The sequence below is a fragment of the Heteronotia binoei genome, chromosome 6, assembly GCF_032191835.1.
Source record: "Heteronotia binoei isolate CCM8104 ecotype False Entrance Well chromosome 6, APGP_CSIRO_Hbin_v1, whole genome shotgun sequence".
Classification (NCBI taxonomy): Eukaryota; Metazoa; Chordata; class Lepidosauria; order Squamata; family Gekkonidae; genus Heteronotia; species Heteronotia binoei.
Genome location: NC_083228.1, coordinates 40,264,757 through 40,286,637, shown reverse-complemented (window position 1 = coordinate 40,286,637; position 21,881 = coordinate 40,264,757). Strand labels below are relative to the sequence as shown.

Below are 21,881 nucleotides of genomic sequence, written 5' to 3'. Positions count from 1 at the left end.
AAAAGTTTGATGAACTTTCATTTTAAAAATATGTCCTTTAGAACAAATTTTAGCTGTAAATAATGTGATGCTTTGAGTGTGTTTGTTGTAGTGGAACAACTTGTCAGTATTGCGAATCATCTTTGGTTGGGGAGAATGTTTGGAATTTAGAGAGTGACTTCTGTACCTGACCAGTGCTGGACTTAGACAACAGTCAAAATCACTTTCTAATTTCACCTGACCTCGGTACACTAGTGCTTGTTTGTAATGATCCTTACACCTGTTAATTTTAGCACAGGGCTGTCCAGTTGTCTATCCTCAAGGCAGCTCTTCTTTTATGGAGAACTCATCATTTCCCACTGCACTGGAACTGTCATAATATGCCATTTTCCTTTCCCTTCCTGTCGCACCCACCCATACTGAATAATTCTGTTTGTAATTGTGGCTCTGCCATGGAACATGTAGGAATGTTAGCTAGTTTCTGCGATAAGTTATGAGGTGATGCAACTTCTCCCCAATGCCCATTCTATTGTGAGTCCTTTTTTAAACTTATGTTTTATTAATTTTTGTAAAAACTTTGAAAACTAGGTACTTTCCTTGGAACATGAGAGCCCTTCAAGCAGTACCTTATATGAACAGTAAAGGAACATACCTGTGCACTCACACACAACATGCCTTGTCAACTTTAGTTAGCTTTTAAAAGATGGTGGGCTTCCATCCACATTTCGCAACACCTTAAAAAATAAAAAATATAGTATTTTTATTTACAGCTTTTAATAGCTCAGTTTAAGAGAGCTCCCTTTAGTTAAGAAAGAGTCACCAAAAACCCTATTGTTGCAAAGAAAAGCTTTCTTTCTTAGCACAGCATTTTTGTACATCACTATTGGGATGTACAACCCTCTTGGCCCAAGTACCAAAAAAAAATGTAATCAAGGTGTTGGTTGTGCCAGTAACAGAGGGAGAAGAGAGGAGTGTTGTACTTGGGCAGATACAGTATGAGCAAGCATCTTGTTCCAGAGATGCAGCCACACCTCAAGGGAGCCACCTGGCAGCTGCATGGGTCTAAAAGGCAATGGCAGGTGTAAGCCAAGCCTGCTGTCTTCTCTCTTGTTTCCAGCCCCAGTAGTATAGCCATTGCCTCAGTGAGTCCTCTTGGTTGCTGGGCAAAGAACCAGCTCTGAGTGCTAAGCAAAACGTTCTAGCATTGCTTATATGCTGACATCTACCTCCTCCTGTGATAGCCCATCCTCTGTGAGCCAGATAAGTGAATAAAGCGTCATGCAAAAGAGAAGAAAGAGCCCTAAGCTTTTTTTTTTTTTTTAGTGTTTGGGAAATCCCTCAAATTCAGGCTGGAAGCAGGAAAAAGTACCCTTTCCAGAATCTGATGCTCAAAGCAAGCTGCTTTTTATCACCTTTGAAATAACTTTGAATATCATCTTTGAATGTGACTCACCTTTAATTATAACTCAGTCTTAGTATTGCCCTCAGTAGTGTGTCTGAAGATTGTTGTTAGTCAAATTGATGGCACATGTTTTGTCTAACTCTGTTTGGCAAAATGCATCTTACAAATGCTGTCCTGTAAAGACACATGCATTAACAGAATGCTTCCCAACTATATATTTGAACTTGTTTTGTGCAGCGTGGGCTGTCATACAATGACACAGTGACTGAAGATTGCATTGAGAATTTTGTCCAGTGTGTAGTGAATGGTGATCAGCACGGCACAAGGCAGCCACAGACATGCCGCCCAAAGTCCCTCAAAGATCAGGACACCCTCCAAAGTAGCAAGCCAACAACGGACTTCCAAAGGAAGACAACGTCATTCATGGATTCCCTGGTCCAATCCTTGAGCACAGTTCTCATGCCCAGCTGGCTGGTGTAATGCATGACATGGACAGCCCCTGTTGTTCTGGGGCATAAGAGACAAAGAACAGCTGTGTGTCTATTAGATCACCTCCTGTTGGCAAAGGAATATGCTTTTGGAATGCACAAATGCCTCATCATGCAGAATGGAAAGGCAGATTAGTCTTCAGCTGATTTACAGTGCAAAGCAAAGTTTTTAAGGAATCATTTCAGATACTTAATCACAGCACTTAGAAGCCTAAATGCACAAAGCCCATAAGGCATTTTAAAGACTGTTATAGTGGTGGTTTGACTTCAATATATTTCACTTTGGTGCTAAGTTGCAGGGTTTTTTTTCTCACATTGACTTAATTTTGGAGTATTTGCTTGTTCAGTGTTTGAAGTGGAGATTTGGTTATTAATGGGTTTGGCAACAAATCTGAAATATTTTATATTGAAACAGAGATTTTCTTTATCAGCATAATGGATGCTAGGCATAATTGTGACATATATATTTTAATGTACACACACATAAAATCATTAAAGTTGAGAAGTACAGTTTACATTGGCTGAGCAGCGGTTACTAATTAGGAGAAACCATGCAGCTTTTTAAATATTTTAATTTAAAATTATATCTGAATTTCAAAGAATTAAGTAATTAGCAGTAATATACAGTTCTCAGCAGGCGGCTTTCATATCATTAAAAGAGATTGTTTACATCTCTAATCAAAGCCAAAATAAAGCTAACAAAATTATAAAATATTGTGTATACCGCATGCATACTGTGTAAGTAATTGAAGATTTGTTCAAGGTGGGTTTTTTTAATACTGTCTTCAGGGGATTTGTTTGAGTTTGTTTTAAAAAATACTATCTGCGGGATTTAATTTTTTAAAACTTGTGCTTAGGGTAATATTTCATGAGACATTGAATGTGTCAGTTTATCTGTTTAAAGCGATTAGGAGAACCATGAATCTTCAGTTTTGTAGTGATGTGTGTGTGTTACGTTTGGGAGGTGAATAGTTTGGAATATTTGAAAGTAAATAATAAAAATGCAGTCTAAGGTAACCTAAAGTTTTTGACATAAGTATTCATGTCATCCAAATTAGAGTAAGCTGAATTGATGGGTTCTTTCAGCAATCTAGGGCTATGCACAGTTTTGTACTAAAAAGTTCTAATTTGCACTTTCCAATGAATTTAAACTTTTTTTTAGATTTGTACTTACTTAAAAGAATGTTTGTGACCCTTTGACCCTTTTGTTATCCCTAATTCAGAAAGGCCTTTATTCTGTAAAGCTTAGGTATTAGAAAGAAAGAATGAAAGAAAGAAGGGAGTAAAAAAAAAGTTAATGGCATAACAGTCCTTTCTGATCACCCTGCGTAAGATGTTTATGCAAAATGTCAATGGAAGCAATTGGCCTAACAGTGTGACAACTTACTTTGCTTGGAAATGGGCTAATCTCCTGTTTGGGTTATCCAGAGGTCAGGTAGGGATTTCTTTTCGCACTCCCCATAGTGAAGGGCTATACACTTTACAAGCTTTGTTGGGCTGCAGCCAAAATCTTCTCAATTTTGATGAGTCCCAGTTACCTGCCAAAGAAAATAGCATGCTTACCCTAAACATATTTCCTGGAAAATAAAGTTCGATCTACTCCAAGGGCTCCTATTTTCTGACAACTGTGCACTGGATCGCAGTGATGCTCAAATACACACACATAGTCAAGATTGCTTAGTATGTTGTTGTGGTTTTTTGCCATCAAGTCATAGCTGACATGGCAACCCCATGGGGTTTTCAAGATGAGATGTTCAGAGGTGGTTTGCCATTGCCTGCCTCTGCGTCACAACCCTGGCATTCTTTGGTAGTCTTCCTTCCAAATATTAACCAGGGCCCACCCTGCTTGGCTTCTGAGATCTGACGAGATCGGACTATCCTGAGCTATCAGGGCTTGTATGTATTAGTTACCCCTTAATGCACTCTAGCTATTCTTTCACATACACAGTTAGATATAGAATAAATTTTACGTATGCCATAAAACGTTTAAGAATATAGGAAGCAGCAGTTAGTTGCTTCCAGTTAATTAACATAGGGCAAATGAGTGTGATATGATGAAAACATAACTGTGTTTAAGATCAGAATGCCAGATAGGTAAATTTTCTACTTGATTCTCTCCTGTTATCATTCCTAATGGCCCAGTTAAAGAGATGCCTGCCATGTGAGGTTTCTTCACTCCTGAAAGTTTATACCCTGGAAGATGTTGGTCCTTAAGGTGCTACTGAATTTTGTAGACCACTATTCCCCGCTGAAAGTGTTCAGTATAGGCCTCAGCCTGTCCCTCCTGAATTTTGTAGACCACTACTCTCCTCTGAAAGTGTTCAGTATAGTACTCGGCCTGTCCCTCCCTGAAGTTCATGTGGCAGTCCTCATTCAAAAAGTTGTTCTTCAGAGTTTGCCATCCTTGCCCTGTCACAGCAGGCTGGAACTCAATAAGTGCTCAGGCAAGCATGGCGAGCCATGAAATAGGCCTTGGCAGGTTGCATGCTGTGAACTCCTGCTTCGTTGAATCAGCTTCTCTGTGTGTGTGTGTCTTTCCCTCCCTCTGTTAATTATGCCCTAAGGCTGTGGAAAGGCAGCGTTTACCTGTTGAAACAGACTAAGCGGCAAGTGTTCTGACATGTTTATCAGGCAAATTGTGCTGAAAAGGTAATTACACATGCAGTCAGGGCTAGGAGTATCTGGTTGATTACAGGTTAATAAGCTGTTTAGCATATGGTACAATTTCAGGTTCAAGGAAAGTTGTGCAAATATCCAAAAAGAAAACCCATGTAATGCCTTTTTATTAAGACCAAGCAAAATAGCATAATATAGTGTGCAAGCTTTCCAGTTTTCAAAAACTCTTAATTGGTTAATTTTTTTCCCCAAAAACGTTATTGGGTTGGGGGAGGGGGGAGAATTTTTTTTCCAAACTATGCTGGAATCCTGTTGAGACTTCTTTGCTGGCCTCAGTGGACCAGGGTGTGTCTGGCTGGTAAAAACCAAAAATGAAGCCCACTAATTGAAAAATATAACACCACGAGTTTATCAAATGTCTTTCTGATGCCAGACAGAACACACAAGTCCATTATAAAAGGCTGCAAGCAAAGGAAAATATGTAGTAGTCCTTATGTCAACAATAATTCAGTTGGTGCAGTAAATAACTAATTGAAGGCAAATTGTCTCTTTGCTGTACGGGATGTTTGTAATGTACAGGTCAAAAGCACGGATCCAGATTGGGATACCATAAAGTAATTGTGGAATCACTTTAGTCTTAAAGATCTTTATGTCTGTTGGCACAAATTGATTGCCTCTACTATTAAAAAACCGTGTTATGGCTGACATGCTAACATTGGCAATTTTCATTGCATTTTCTGCATGCAGTCCAAACCCACTTACCAATTCTGTTAACTGGAATTAATCTGCAGGTGTTTTTCTGGCTTCTATGTCCTTAAAAAAAAAAGGCCCTGACCTGGATAGCCCAGGCAAGCCTGATCTCATCAGGTCTTGGAAGCTAAGCAAGGCCAACCCTGGCAAGTACTTGGATGGGAGACCTCCTTGGAATACCAGGAGTCAGGAGGTAGGAGCAGGCTTTATTCAGCCACCTCCCTGAATATTCTCCAGGCCCCTAGTAAGGGTCAGTCACCATAGGTTGCCATGACTTCCAGGTCACACACACACAAATACAAAAATACCAAACCCCCCCCCCCCCTAATTCAGTTAGTTGAGAGTCTGATCATTAATAAGCCCCAAATCTTTCTGTCTTGGTTTGTTTTCCCCACTGATTGATGGGGGAGGCTCTTCTTCGTCAATAAAGCATCTACATGGAATGGAATGCACATAGATCTTGAACGCACTAGAGAGATCCAGCCAGTAAGACTTCAATGAACATGGCCGCTGACATAGGCATTACACCCTTGCTTATCAATTAAATTCAACATTGATACATGGTTCATTTATATACCACTTTTTTCCTCTATGGTTTACAAGTGGTTTACTTCATTCTCCTCTCTTCTGTTTCATCCTCACAGCAACCTGTGAGTTAGGCTAGGCTGAGAGGGAGTAACTGGCCCAAGGTCCTTCAGAAAGTTTCCATGGCAGAGTAGGGATTTGAACCTGAGTCTACCAACTCCTAGACACCTGACACTCTAACCATTATCCCACACTAGCTCTCAGATGACCTGAATCTGAAGAATAACTGGAAAGTTCATTCAAAATCTTTGTGACAGCAATAGGTAATGGATCATCTGAACTAGATTCATGCACACATCTCTCTCTCACACACACACACACATTTTCCAAGTGAGATTGAAAGAAACTAATCACAGGAAGGGATATCCTGAAGCACAAAGGTTACTCAAATTGAGTTGACTAAATGCCTCCTTTTTATCTTGCAGCAAAATCGCTGAGTTGGTTATTTGAAGATTTGAATTAGGTTCAAATAGTGGGGCATGTATGGTGGGGTCAGCTACATGCGAATTCCTCACATAAGTGTCTTCCCACATATCCTTTTGTTCTTTTGATAGGGTGCTGGCTTCTGCCCTAGCTCCTTGAGGCTCCAAAAAGTAGGAATTAACTCATTATTGGGCAGTGAAAATAAATTCTCAGGCATTCATGTGTTAGAAACAAGCAAAATTTTAAAAATGGTGGTTTGATCCAAGGCTTGAATCTCTACCTCACCCCAAGCCTCACACCGCCGTCTTTTAATGTGTAGCATCAAATAACACTTTATTATTTCTTTTTCATCCTGGGGCTTGTTAGATATTATTTTAATAAAGACTGAAAATGTCATGGAATAAGAAAATTTTGGGGAGTAAAATACTGATATATTTTCCAAACATAGGGAAATATGAGGAATTTTACAATAAAGAAAGCCAGCCTATTATGCATAGAAACTATAGCATTTCTGAAGTTCTCATCTAATTTACCCAGAAGACTGCTGTACCTATTGAATATGGGAACTGCACTTAGAAATTGCAAATATGCCAAACTGACAGCTTGTTCCTAATTGCATATTCTTAGAAGTAGCCCTGAGGCTGCATGCTGTCTTAGAGTACACTTAGTAGCAAGTTAAATATAGTTAACTGAAAAACAGAATGTTGTATGCCTCAGATTTCTTATGGGAAATTGCCCCCCCCTTGAATTTCCCAGAGAAAGTGATACATCACTAGACCTTTCACTTAATGCCTTGGAAACAGGACTGAGCCTAACCTCTCTCTCTTTCATACCAAAACAAGCATTAGATAACTAGATTTCATACTAGAACAATCATTACTGTTCCAGTCAGGTTTCTGATCCAGTCTTCAGGATTATCCACATCTCTGCAGATCACACAACAAAAACTACTGCAAGAAAATCACAGTTCTCCTGGATAGATTAGGTGTTTAATATACAAATCAAGGCCCTTTCCTTTCCCAAGGCCAGCCCCATCTAATTATTTAGGGTTTTGTTATTGGATTTGTTTTAATTAGATCTCTCTCTTTTTATTGTTTCAGATTGTTGATTTTGATAGCAGTTATGCCAGTAAAGGTTTTTGGAATTGGAATTGGAATTTGATAACTGCACTGAATGCCTTTGTGGTAGAAAAACAGGATAAAAGCCCTTAAATATAAATGTTAAAGTGTATATTTATTTTATAGTATCTTTTGAGTTCCTTCCATGATGCTGCTGCTCAGTCCATTAAAAAAAAACTGTTAAGGGGGTTTAGTTAAATTTCTCCCTTAAGATTCTTGTTAGACTTTATAATGTTAAAAAGTGACCCAGTTCTATGATAATCAAATGTACATGTATTGCATATAGTATCTTTATCTGCTTTCTGTGTATGTGAACAAACTGTGATAAAGTAATTTAAAACTGGAAAAAAAAGTTTCAGATTGGGGGCCTGGATCTTGGAGCAGATTCCCTTGCAACAACTTCTGTTGAATCTGTGTTTTTCATACTCACGTGAGGAGAAAGTTCCTTTATCAAATTAACAGCATAATCCTAAACAGAGTCGTACCCTTCAAAGCCTGTTGACATCAGAGTGGCATAAAATATTACAGAGGTAAAGAAACGGCCAGATTCAACCATTCTTTAAAATTATTTGAAGCTGTTTTTCAAACCCGGTTTTTATGCAGTGCAGAAATCAGGAGTTTGGATGAGATTCTTAAGCTAGTATGTAATATGTCTGATACCTATTTTGTCCCCCCCCCCCCCAATATCCTAGCCCCCTTCGCAAGTGGAAAAGTTCAGGCAGCTGTTCATATTTGAGCTCTAAACTTTTAATTAAAGTGGGACAGGGAAATGATAACTTTATGAAGCCCTGTTGGTTTGAACAGCACCCCCCAGACAAAAGGATTGCCTAAAAATTTGTTATTTCAGCAGACTTTTAACAATGTTCAACAGTACAATTTGTCCTGATTTAAGAGGATTGGCAGAAAATACAGCTGCTGCCAGGCTATTCCAGAGAATTAAAGAGATAAATAAATGAAAGAAGAAATTGCTCTTCCAGATTTGAAACTTTTGAATGAATGTTGTGATTGAATTTAGCTGTCTTGCTATCCAGGAAAAAACCTTATTATTATACTTTCATACTATGAAATCTGTAATTATGGAGAGATGATACTTGTCCATCTTGCGCAATCAGAGAATATGTGCAATTCAATTTTATTCTAGCCCTGTGTTTGATGTCTGCAGTATGTAGCATACTGTGGTTTGTTTTGCGATTTAAACTGAAATGGGCAATATACGTACTTCAATTACTTCTACATATCTGTACTTCTTTTTAATGTGCCTTTCATATTTAGCCATGTAAAGATAGATATACAAAACCTGCCATCTTTAAGAAGCCACAATGCCTGAATATTGTGTCTTTTGAGCATCTTCTATCCCGCTCGGTGTTACTATAATATTATTTGCTCTTGTGCTTTGCTGTCTCTTCCTTTTCTGATTGCTGGTTTGTTAGATACTATCACCTACACAAAATCCCAACATTAGTACCCCACGTGAGTCTGTAGTATTAAAATGAAATTCAAGTCCAGTAGCTTCTTAAAGTGCAAAATTTTTCTAGGGTAACAAAGGTCTAGGACCTTAAAGCCCTATATGGTCGAGGACCTGTCTACCTTAGGGACCGCCTCTCCCCATATGAACCCCAGAGAGCACTGAGGTCAGCTGGAAAAAACTTGCTGACCACCCCCGGACTAAGAGAGGTGAAGCTGCAATGCACCCGCAATCGGGCCTTCTCTGTAGCCCCGAGCCTATGGAACCAACTTCCAGAGGAAATGCGGGCCCTGCGGGATCTTGAACAATTCCACAGGGCCTGCAAGACCTTCCTCTTCAGACTGGCCTTCGCTGAAGAAAGAAGCTGCTAAGGATAACCGCCACCACAAAAGAACGAATAGCAATAGCACTTTTATTAATTTAATTTAATTAATTGATTAATCTTAAACTCATTAGAATCTAAAATGTTGGATGTAACCTTGTTTTTATATAATGCTGTTAGCCGCCCTGAGCCTGCTCCGGCGGGGAGGGCGGGATACAAATAAAATTATCTTATCTTATCTTATCTTATCTTACCTAACAAAGATATCTGATGTAGCTGGTATCTGGCAAAGTGAGCTTTAATTCATGAAAGCTTGTACCCTGGAAACTCCCCCCCCCCACACACATCTTTAAGGTGCTACTGGACTTCAGTTAGTTCTACAAAATCCAAAAATGATAGCAGATAACTGATAACTTGAATTGCAGCTTTGTAGACTTGAGTCACCATTGAGGGCAAGAAAGGTGGTGTAAGAACATAAATACATACATTTCTCTTACCCATTAATCATTTTAAGATATTCCCCACTTGTTCCTTGTGCTTTGTTTGAAGTAGCACTTGGTGGTCTCTTGTGGATATTATATTGGCAGATAATTGAAAAAGCTCTTTGTCATCTATGGAAAATTGTCATCATTTAGAAAATCTGCATTTGTAGTTATCCATTGGAATTGTGCCCATGGTATATCTAGTATGCACTGTAATTCAGGACAGTCATTGTGTTCCCACAACTCTCTGCTTTATTGAGAAGTCAAGGCATCCATTCCTACCCTGTGCCAGCACTTTATACTAATGTGGAGAAATCGAAGTAGGGAGCCCTAGAAAACCTGCCAGGGCTGGCTTGCATTAGCTCCCCCCTGTGTGTTTACCACAGTTTGGGAAGCTACTAAACCAAAGTTAAAGCTTTGCCATCCTTGTAAACAATTGCAATTGACTTAGCTGAGGTATATTTTTGGCAGAAGCAACTGCCTTACGATTGGACTTGCCCTCAAATTCTTTTCCTGTTCCACCTTTATATTAATTACAGGATTTAAATCTCCTAGGATTACACCCCTCTTCTGTTTCAGTAGAAATGAACATGTTTACTGTGTTAGTTCTGATGTGTTGTGAATCATCATGGCATCTCAAGACAGATTAGAAAAAAATCTACAACCATTATGTCATTTTGTATTTCAGTAATTGCACAACTTCCAATATGAATATATAATAGATAAATAATATATCTAAAATATATATGTATGCAACCTTATGATTATTTTATCCTGACAAGTGAATGAGTGGATTACTTAAAGGATATGCTGTCCTGACCAAACAAATGAACAGTTTCCCAGATGTCTTTATCTAATAGGCTTTTTGAATGAAAATATCATTTTGTTTTGATTTCTGTCTTTAGCATCTCTTCTCCTCTAATGGATTGTCAATTTTTGGTAGCATAAATAACAGAGATTCTAGTCAAAATAATGGTCTACCCCCCATTTTTTTTTAAAGAACTGAGCCTAGTGAACAGTGTATGAAGTCCTTGCCAACTCTTGAATTGCAAATAAATAATTCAGGACAATGCAAAACATACTTGATTTTTTTCTGTTATAATCTTAAATTTTAGCATATATCATTTGGAATCTGTTTTAATATATTTCCCATGTAGGCTATTAGTTGACATGTTCTTTTAAAAAAAATAAGTGCAAATAACTCTTCCCCAAGTGAACAATCTATTACATTAAATAGTGATCTAATTTATTTCTTTTAAAAAACTTCAGCCAAAGTTGCCAGATTTTTCTGAGTCTGTATCCCATACTCTGGACCTATTAAGAGACGTAGCTACCAAAAGTCCCATCAATACAAGAGCCATCTGAGCTTTTATATAATAGCATGAGTTACAGATGATGCCTTAATCTTCACTCAGAGAATATTGTCGGGTTGCTCCAGCGTCTTTAAGAGAGCTAGCTGTTAGTTAATTATTTTAATATTAAGTCTTGTAATATAACTTTGACCTATGTTTTAAAATTGTTACAGCTTTCCTGTTAAGGCTATAAAACAGGCTTATTCTACTTTTCAAGACTGACAAATTTATTGAAGCACAGACTGACATGAGTCTGTCAATCTTGAGTCTACTTTTTTGAATGTACAAACAGAAATTGGCTTTTGGAATGTGTTAATGTCAAAATGAGCTGTTGGAAAAGGTCTTCATAGACGTTATTCCTATCACATGATACTTCTCAGATCAGCTGTATCTGGCCTGCTTACCTGGACTTCTGACTAGCCAACTATTTGCTCTGACAAGCACGGCTGCTTGGTGCCAGACAGAGCACATGTGATTTGAATGACCAAGACACAATTGCAGAGGCATGTGCAGCTTTTGCCTACCCACAGCATGAATGTTTATTCTCTCAAAGTGCACCAAGTTTTAACTACAGCTTGTGCATGGGTGGGACATTGAATGCCTGCAGTGCAGACCGGGGGCGTTGCTGTCCCCTCCAATTCCCTGTTCTATCTGCTCCATCCTCACAGAGAGTTATCCCAGCGTAACCCCTGAACCTGCTCTCAGGAGGGGAGAGGGAAGTTATAATTGGATGGCTTATGTAATTTGCTTGTATGCTTTAGTTCTCTGCAGCACGTAAAATTGGCTTCTGTAGTGTTCGGCAAAAGAAACTTTCTAGAATTAATGAGACCGCTGTGTTGCCATTCAACTGAGTGTGGAATTGGAGAAGGCTTGCAGTCACACTTTGCCCTTTTGCCTGTCCTTATAGTCTTCTCACATCATGTAGGCTGGGACAGGACTGGCTTATGTAGTTCGTATATAATGTATATAACTTTTGGAACATAAAGTCCTTATTTTAATATACTCTCTCTCTTTTGTTTTCTCATTGGGTGTGTGTGTGGGTGTATGCTTTTATTTTGCAGCCTGAGAATTTCAAATTGCATTTTAAAAGACAAATTGTTAATTTACTTATGACTGCAGAAGCTTTTGTGAAAGTGTGTTGAAACCTTATCTCACAGTGGAAAGGGGCAGAGCTTACCTTTTCCCATGACTGCCAGAAATAGAATAAATTATGCAAAACAGGTGCACATCTGCATAATGTGTACATGCTTGCAACATCTGTCTTTGCTGAAGGCATGGTTTGTGGGTTTTTAAAAAAAAATTTAAGGATGAAGTACTTCAGCCCTGGCAATTATGTATTATTCTGTATTTTCCTTCAGTGCTGTATGTTCCTTGCCTGCTCTGTTTTAGTCACTTTTGGGTTATAAAACATGTGGCATGAAAGTAAATCTAACTGGAAAACAGTGGAGCTAGGAGCCTTGATTAGGGCTGGTTGATTGTGACTTTGTACAGCTCATGATATATTGCAGTTCTAGTACCCAAACAAGCTTTCAGCTGTTCTCTGCAATTAACTTTGCTTCTTAATGCACATGTACTGTTGTTGTCTTCAAGAATATCCTAAGGATATCAGATTGATCTGGTAATGTGCTCCTAAATTGCAGATCATCTGCCAGTAGTTTTCTGGGGTTTTCTATCCGGAGCAAGGAAGGGAATGGAGATGAGTAGAGAAGGTCTAGTGGAAATATCCCAGGCCACTTTCCCAAGACAAATGTCTCACATGGTTTATGCCCTGTTTTTCCTAAACTGTAACCATGAAGAGTTCCATTTATTTGTTTTCCAGGTGATGAGATAAGGACTTGACTAGTCAGGTGCTTCTACATCCCTGATGTTGATTACTTAGAATTTTTTTTAATGCAAATAGGAGTCTGTTGAGTACAGTTCTGTTAAAGTGAATATATGATTTATTTCTCCACTGCAAAAAGAAAAAAGAAAGAAAGTGATGTCTATGTCCACATGGTGAGTTGTATCATGTCCATGATTCTTCTGGCTGCTCTCCTCTGGAATGATTCATGCATTTGAATTTTTAATTTCTGTAGAGGGATTTTTAAAAAACAACAACAAAAAAACCCCCTATTTATGCCCACAGTATACCAGGACTCAGTATTCTGGGGAAGAGGGACAGTGAGGTTACTTTATTGTATGGATTTATGATTTTTCATTAGGTTTTTCTGAAGGCGGTTGGTATCCAATCTGTGCACCATTAAATGAAAGTTTGCTACATTGTTCTTGGTATCCAAGGGAAGCTTCTTGGCGTGATCCACCGTTATAGCTGTCATTAATCTAGCTAATATCAAAACAAATTAGGAAGCACTTTATACGTGGGGAAGGCAAAAAATGGGTGACCCTATTATGCTCATTGCCAGATGGTGTGTATCTGTTCTGGGTAATGTTTTTATGCTGAGCATTTGTCTTGTGGCCACATAATGCGAAAAATGTTGCTGTGAAATCCATTTTTGCACCTTCTACAAAACTCCCCACGCAGCAGTGTTAATTTGATCTGAGTCCCACTGGTGCTTCACATAAATGGAAAAAAAAAAATTCTGTTGTAATAACGTTTTTCATTACAGTGATTTGATCTTGACTGAAGGGTAGGCAGTAAAGAAAAGCAGTATGTTAACCACTAACCTATGCTAGGAAATAGAAAAATGTTATTTTGCAGTCTCTTACACAGAATATTGTAAGCAGGGGTCATTTGCATATGCCACACATCCCTGACATTACTGGAAAGTGTACTAAATTATATCAGCTCAGCATCTACCTTAAAATGCTTCTTGAATTGTCATCCCATCATACTTTTAAAATTACTTTCTCCTATGTGGTCGCAGTGGCATGATGAAGATTTCCACTTGTCTGCTTTATATTGTTGGTTATTTTCCCATTTTTTTGTGGGGGAAATATTAGAAAGTTTATCAAATCTTAGCTTTCAGAAAAATTCTCACAGGGGGGGGTTGAACAATGAAGGCCAGAAGCAAGTATTTTTTTGAGGAGGAGGCTAAGAAAGAAAGAGCACAATAAAATGTAGAGCTTCGGGAGTTCTGCTGCTGAGAGCTCCTGCCCAAAATGAGGTCTGATTGTAAGGGTTGTGAAGTTTGGAAGATATTGCCTGGGTAGTAGTTGCACTGTATGTTGGGGAGAGTTTGCATGTGAACTAACTTCACTTTCTCATTGATGTTTCCATGGAGCTGCTTAGGGTGGCAGCTTTAATTGTATGACTTCATTCTTTGGGCTCTGTCAGTTGGTTTCCTTGTTTTTTGCATATGCTAGAAGCCAGCTAACAGTGGGGTCCTAAGCAAAGTTACACTCTTGCTCTTCTAAGTGCCTTGAAGTCAGTGGGCTGAGAAGGGTATAACTTCATTTACTGACAGCATCTGCACAGTTTAAGCAAATTACTGTGATGCTCCATGCAGTAATATTGCAGGGGGGTGCCTGTAGAAAAGGAATTAATTAAGGCTGGAAGTAAGTGATGTTAGAAGGAGATGGGCTTATCTTTGGGGATTTAACAGCAGGATAACAAGACTGTCTGATTTAGTGGCAAGAAGACCTTAAAAGTGAGACGTCCATGATCTGGAAGACATTTTGATAGGTAAAAAGTATTTGTTTTAATATCTATTATTGTTTTCATATATATTATTGGTATCAGGCCAGCAAAGCTAGATATGTGGCTTGCAGAAGGACTGTGCTAGCTGAGAATACATCACTGTCTTTCCAAAAGTTGGCATTCCTTCCCCCCCCCCCAAAAAAGTTTTTATTGTTATAAATAGAAAAGAATTTACATTAGTAACAAACTCCATAACGCTATTTGTGAGCTAAAAATTACAAAAATACATAGAATTTAACCAGCTTGGATCAAGCTTTAACCTACTATTTTCTCTTAACTGCAGCAAATCAATAGGATATAAATAGTTTGGAACCTTTTCTGTTGACACCATATAACCTAACAAAGGAAGCCATAGTGAAGAAAAAACTTCAAATGAGTTTCTTCATTTGCAGTTTGTTGATCATGATAAAAAAATTTTCCATGACATAGAATCTCTGTATATTGTTGAACCATATTGTTTCCATGGCCGAGTGAGTGCTTATAATTAAGCAAAGTATTCATAGTGGCAATAGATATGGTGTTACTGTAAATACATTTTGAAGGTATTCTTAACCCTCCTCAAAAATGCAAAATAGAATAATGTGGGTTCACAGAGCAGACTTTGATTCACCAGCAGTCTGCGACTCTTTCTTCAGGACACCCTAAAAAAAAAATTGCCTGTCTTGCAACAGGTACTGGGCCAGTGGTGCAGAGGTGACTTTTGCACTTTAGGTCCACACGTTGAAAACTCTTGAAAAAGGAAGCAGGGCTAGATCTGGGTTCCCACTGGTGTGCTCAAGCCCTAAAGCAGTATTCAAGGATGCAGAATGCTTACACCTTTGAAAGATAAAAGGTAATGGTAGTCCCCTGTGCAAGCACAAGTGGTTCCAACTGTGGGGTGACATTGTGTCATAGTGTTTTCATGGCAGACTTTTTTTTTTTACGGGGTGGACTGCCATTGGCTTCCCCAGTCATCTACACTTTACCCCCAGCAAGCTGGGTACCCATTTTACTGACCTCGGAAGGGTGGAAGGCTGAATCAACCATGAGCCGGCTACCTGAACACAGCTTCCGCAGGGATTGAACTCAGGTCATGAGCAGAGCTTGGGCTGCAGTCCTGCAGTTTACCACTCTGCGCCATGTGGCTCCTGCTTACACCTTAACAGGGAGCTATAAGGGTGGGATTTCCATCTTAGGGGTTGTGTGAAGACTGGAAGAAATAACACGAGGGAATGTTGTTATAGAGTTTGCAGTGCTGAACTTAGTTATCTGTCTTTCTTTCATCACTGGCATCTGTTTCTGAAGGATTTATGCTTCTGTTATTGAAATATATTTTCCTCCTTTTGCCCTCCCTTTCAATTTAAGAGAAAGGCCAGCTCTGACATGCCATGTGGGGGAAATGCAGGGACCTGGCTTTCCTTTGGAGTATAGCTCATTCCAAAATGGCCGGCCAGGCTGGGGAATGGAAATGTGGCAGCCTTTGCTGCTTCAAAGATGTATTCAGATGGTTCAGAGAGATGGGCAAAATCATCCATCCAGAGAAGTTTTCTCTGTTCTTTCTTACAGTAGTAGTTTTTATTACCTTAACTCTGGGGCCTTTGGTATGTTGGGGTTTTTTCATAAATGTTTCTAGGAGATGCTTTTGCATCACTTGCCAGTGTGGCATAGAAAGAGAAAGGTGTAAATGGAATGGACTGCTTAATGAATTCAGGATTGCCTTCACACTGGAATAAGATACAGGGGTGGGGCACATGAGTACTGAGTATGTTCTGGCCACGGGAGTCGTAATGTGGTTTTCTTGAAAGTGATCTCAGTGTCTCCTTGCGGATTTTTTTATTAGCAAGATGCATACAAGAGGGGAGCATTGGAGAGGGGCTCAAATGTGCTTTCTCGTCTTCTGACAATAGCATCACTTGTGAAAGGCGCCTCTGTTTCAGTAAATGGGAGGCCATCTCTGGGGAAGGGGAGGAGAAAGTGGACTCAAAGGAAGACTGCACGTGGTATGTAGTTTCTCAAAATTGAGAGGGCAGGGCTCAAGCCTGTGTGGGAGTAACGCCTAATCCTTGATACTATATACATGAGGTGTATAATCATTATTTCAATGTTTCCCAATGAAAATACAGTATCTTAGATTTGGGGTTTATAAAAAAAAAAAAACAACCCTGAAAGTTGAACTAAATTTGAAGCCAGACACATTTCAAAACAAACCAAAAGAATGATATCCATGGTGTAGATGCTAACATAAAAGGTATGTATAATTAAACTGGTGTGAATTGGGTCTCTGGGTGACCCAGAGAAATTGATTTTGATTTTAGATTATATATATTTTATTGGAATTTTAAGAAACAGGGTAAGGAAATACAGAATAGGGGAGGGAAAGGGAAATAACATTATTTTGACATAAATTCTGCATCATTAATTTACAAACGTTACTCATAGTTTATAAAAATTTACAATCTTTAGATTAAACTAATAATTTGCTAATATCAACACTAAAATATCAAAATAGAGGAATTACAAATGTGTCATATAAGAGTCAAATTTGTGTCTTCAACCATTCATAAAAGGGTTTCCAAGGGTTCTCTTGTCTGGTGTTAGTCTACCTTTAAGACGAAGTGCAAGGGCATCTGTTTCAGCTGTCTCTAGTATTTTATCAATCAAATCCTGCTTCTTTGGAGTTTCATGATGTTTCCAGTTTTGTGCTATCAAAAGTCTTGCTGCAGTAATATGTATCATCGTGTTTATCCAATTTTGGTTTTACACAGACAGTTGTATACTTTTTACCCCCCTCTCTGGTTGATAAATTGTTCCTCTGCTGGACGTTTGTTACCTTGATCATAAAAAATAGCACACGGGTTGAATGATAAATGCCTTTGGGCTATTCGTATCTGCGCCGCAGACCTCATTTCTTTGGGTTGATCTTGGTGATCTGCGGTCCTTTAGTTGTGTATTGTTATATAGACACATTTCAAAGGCAGGAGAGAAGTTGGGGTTTAGATGACAGCCCAGCCTTGGGAATGGCTTTGTGGGAGGAGGCCGCCTTCTTCCAGATGGGTCGCGGCAGAACCGAGCAGGGAGGCCCTTGGCACCATAAAGATTAGCAGCGTTTATTCCAGCCTAAGCCTCCCTTGATCTGGAGGAAGCCCTCGGAGGTGCCTGGCCCCCGTCCAGCTGGCTGGGAAAGTGACTGGGGTTGGGAGGAGGCTCCGGGTTCCAGGCAGGTGCCACTTGGGAGGGCCGGGGGAGGCTGGCTGCAAGCGCCCACCGTGGGGGGGGGGGGGGCGGGAAGGCTGGCCGGGCTCTGGGGTGAAGGGACCAGCGGCTTGCGCGCCGGGCTGCCCGAGCCCCGAGTCTGTCCCAGCACCAAGCTGCGGCTCAGAAGCGCTTGGGAATCCGACCCCGCGCCCAAGCCGCTGCTGCTGGCGAAGGGGACTGGGGAGCGCGCTAATGCGAGCCGGGATCGGAAGTGGGGTTTAAGCGCTTCCGAGGGGATTAGGGCTTCGCACTGGAGCCGGGGCCGCCGCTTCCCTGCGAGACTCACACCGCCTTTTAAAAGATTACCGGCGGCGCGGGAGGGGGGGGGGGAGGGCTTTGACAGCCCGGCTCCTCCTGGGAACTCGAGCCCGCCTGGGAGCCCCGCGAAGAAGGAGCCGCTTGGGTGAAGGAGCCTTCACACCCCCCCCCCCCAGTCCTGACTTCCTCCCCTCCCCGGGCTGGCATCCCGAAGCGGGGGGGGGGCAGTGATCCAGCATCTCCTAGGGAGGCCGGGCGCCACTGGGGGCCCCCTGCAATTTAGGGGCGTCTCTGGAGGGGGCTGTCGGTTGGCGGTTTAGCAGCACCTTCCCCTCCGCCCCGGGAAAGGAGAGGCCCGCAGAGTTCAGCCCAGTCCTGGCCGCGACCTTAGTTCTGCGCGGGGTCCCCACCTTCTGCCCCCCCCCGCCCCCCACCTCTAACCTCCGCTTTCTCCTGCGCTGCAGCTGCTGGACCTCTTCATGGTGTGGGACTGGTCGACTTACCTGGCGGACTACGGGCAGCCGGCCTCCAAGTACCTGCGAGTGAACCCCAGCACCGCCCTCGCCCTCCTCGAGAAGTGAGTGAGCCGCCGCCTTCCGCTTCTGCTGCAGCAGCAGGACGCCGCCTTCCCAAGCGTCCCGGCGGGGCGTCTGCTGACCTCGGCGGCTCTCGGCCCCGAGCGGAGCGCGGCGCTCTTCCGAGCCCCTGGCCGGAGAGGAGCGCCCGAGCCGGCCTTCCTCTTGCCTGGGGCTGCGGCAGAAAGGGCCCTGCTGAAGGGGGCGGCAGCTCTGGCTGGGCGGGCGGGCGGGCGGGCGGGCCTTGCCGGCAGCCTCTTCCACTGGGCCGGACTCGCTAACTTCTGTGCTTTCTCTCCCTTTCCTCCCTCTCGTTTGCGGCGACTGCTTGGCAGAGTCCACAAAGGGTAGGCTTCGCGCATTTCGGGTGGGGAAGCCGGGCTCCCCGCTCCCCTCGGGGCCCTGTCGCTGGGAGGGCTACTGGAAGCAGGCCGAAGGAAGTCGCGCTTGCAAGGGGGAGCGCCTGCCCTCTCCATCCAAAGGAAGGGGGGTGGGGGTGGGGGGGTGCTGCAGAACTCCCGTTTCTGGCGCTGCCCTTGGGTCGCAGGCTCGAGCGCGCCTTCTTGCAAGGGCTGGGGGGAGCTGGGGCTGCTGCAGCCGGGGGGGGGCCTTCCTTCTTCTCCCCCCCCTTGCGCCCGTGGGTTGGGGCCCTTCGGGTGGCTGGCTTGGGGAGCGCCGGGCGGCCCGCCTGAACTGAGCAGGCTTCTTTCTCTCTCTGGCTCCAGAATGAAGGACCTGAGCAAGAAGAACAACATCTTCGCCCAGTTCCGCAAGAACGACCGCGACAAGCAGAAGCTGATCGAGACGGTGGTGCGGCAGCTGCGCGGCCTGGTCAACGGCATGGCCCACCAGCACCCTTAGCCCGCCCGGCGGAGAGGACGGCGCCTGCGGCTGCCCCACCAGGGAAAGCGGCGGCACTGCGCCCCGCCCCCCCCCCTTGGGAAGCCGGACCCAGCCGCTGCCTTGTAAATACGTCCTGGGGCAAAGGAATCGAGGTTGATTTTTCTGTGGAGCGGGGAGGGCGGGTGTCCTTTCCCTGCTCCACTTCGGAATGACTTGAACACGATCGCCCCCCCTCCCCCCAAGAAAGGAGGAGCGCTGCTTTCGATGTCTTTTCAGACTCTCTTTTGCCCTCCTGCAGGATTTGTATACGACGCGCCTTACGGTGGCCCGGGACGGTTTTCTATGCCAGGTTTCCTTTTTGTAGGCTGGGAGGGGAGGGGAGGGGAGGGGGGTCTTCTTTTGTAGCGCCCCGTGAAAAAAACTACCTGAATCCAACACCGGCCTTGGTAGTGTTTGAACCACTGGACTTTTCTAGATTCCCCTGAAGCCCCCGCCCCAGGAGCTTCCTCCTTCTCCCCGCCCCCCCCTTCCAGCAGCATCGGGGCTCAGATGCCGGTGTCGTGTGTGTGTCCCGATGGGTGTTATAGCGCTAGAGCTCGTCCCTCTCCGCCCCACCCCTCCGCTGAATTCTGTACTGGAGCCTCCTGTGCTGTTTGGAACACACGCGAATGTCTGAGACCTGAGAAACCAAATGAGCGCTTCGGGACTGACTTGCCAGAAGAATGTACTCCCCCCTCGCCCCTTTTTGCTCCGTGTATTAAGTTATTTGACGGTCCAAAATACAGTAATATAAACCCCAACCCTGGCTCGGGCGCCTCTGTGCTTGCGTCTCTCTCGGAGTCCGGGAGGAGTGTGGCCGCGGGGTGGGAGCCCTTCGGGGAAAGTTTTGCCCAGCCCAGGAAAGAAATGGGAATGTCAGGAGCCCATCGCAGGAGCCTAGATGCGCCAGGCAGGCCTCTTTCGGGGAGGAACTTGGGGGCTTGCTTGGGGCCGGGAGCCGCTGGCCCTCCTGGGAAGGAAGGACCCGGTGCCCAGTGTCCTGGGGATGGGGCACTTGTGCCTGAAAGAGCGAAGGAGCCTCCGCCGCCCTCGAGCTCTGCGGGAGGGGGAAAGTAGTGCTGCCGCCGCCGCCGCCTTGTCATCCTTGGGGCCTTGCGGGCAGCCCCGCCCCGTTGGCCTCCCCAGCTTCTTAGGCTCAGAGTGGCGGCGAGAGGCGCCTTTCCCATCCCGGGAACTGTTGGGGTTGAAACCTGGGAGCTTTTGCGCCCCACGCAGCTGCTGCTGCCTCTCCGGGAAGGGTTTGGATGGGAGGGGGTCGCCTGTTGGACCTCCTGGGGGAGGGGGGGAGAGCAGCAAGGAGCCAGCAACGCCCAGCAGCAAGGAGGCGGCCAGTGCCTGGGCGGGGGGGGGCGCTTGGCCCCCACAGCTGCCAGTTTGCAGGAGGAAGCCCTGCGAGAGCCATTGCCGGTGGCTGGCCGGCCTCCTGGATCCGAGGGACTTGGCGGGGGGGGGAGGAGGAGGGGGGAGACACCTTTGGGTCTCAAAGGAGGGACTCGGGCACGAAGCGGGGAAGGAAGAGGACCGGCTGGGCCCAGGCTCCTGTCCCCTAAAGGCCAGGCTCTGCGCATCCTTCCGGGGCGGGGCCTGCTTGCCTCGCAGCGCCCAAGGATGCGGCAGCTCTAGAGTGGAGCTGGAGAGCGAAGCCGCTTCTGCCGGAGGGGGGCCCAGAGGACAGCGTTAGCCCCCGCAGCCAGGTGCCTGCCTTGTGCCTTCTCTGCAAACAGCAGCCTGAATCCCCGTCAGGGGCGCTGGGGGGACCTGAAAGACAAGGCTGTGCCAGCATCAAGCTTCCAGACGAGAGAACATCCTGAGGGCGACGCGCAACACGGAGAGGGGTGGCCGTGGGCGGCCTCGGGGCCGGCGGAGAGCCTCCTCGCCGTGTCCGCTGACCCGGTGGCTTCCAGACAAGTCAGTTCCGGGGGGCCCGCCCCAGCCTCCCTCCCGCCCCTAAGAACAGCTCCCTCGCCCTTCGAAAGGGGGCGTTTTGACGGAAGGAGAGAATTGGCCCCTCTCTCTGCCCCAGAGAGATCCGTCGGTCCCGACCAGTTCGCCTCTTGGCTGGCTACAAAGTTCCACCAAAGACAGAAACCAGTTTAATTTTGTCCAACCCCCTACTGTTCAAGCGGCTTAAGCCTGCGGTTCTTCCCTTCGGTATGGGAGAGGGGAGACTCCTTGCTGCCAGTTCGGGAGTGGGGGGGGGGGGGCGCCTTCGGTTCCTTGCCAGAGGCTCTGCGGCTTGCGCGACTTTTGCTCAAGGGAGGCGCATCCCGCGGAAGGGCTTGGAAGCGCAGC

The 21,881-nt window shown here is 44.2% G+C and overlaps 1 protein-coding gene across 4 annotated transcripts in view; it reads left to right on the top strand.

The window, feature by feature from the left end:
• The window catches only part of EXOC6 (exocyst complex component 6), a 121,702-nt gene extending 101,373 nt beyond the window's left edge, over positions 1-20,329 (top strand). For 3 of the 4 annotated variants that reach the window (XM_060241336.1, XM_060241337.1, XM_060241338.1), the window contains 2 exons: positions 18,576-18,688; positions 19,412-20,329. In XM_060241336.1, coding sequence (XP_060097319.1) covers positions 18,576-18,688; positions 19,412-19,547 — 249 coding nt within the window. In that variant the 3' untranslated portion in view covers positions 19,548-20,329. Of the gene's footprint in view, positions 1-18,575; positions 18,689-19,021; positions 19,034-19,411 lie in introns of all 4 variants that reach the window. The other variant, XM_060241335.1, reaches the window with a different exon arrangement.
• Positions 20,330-21,881: the final 1,552 nt, after the last annotated feature.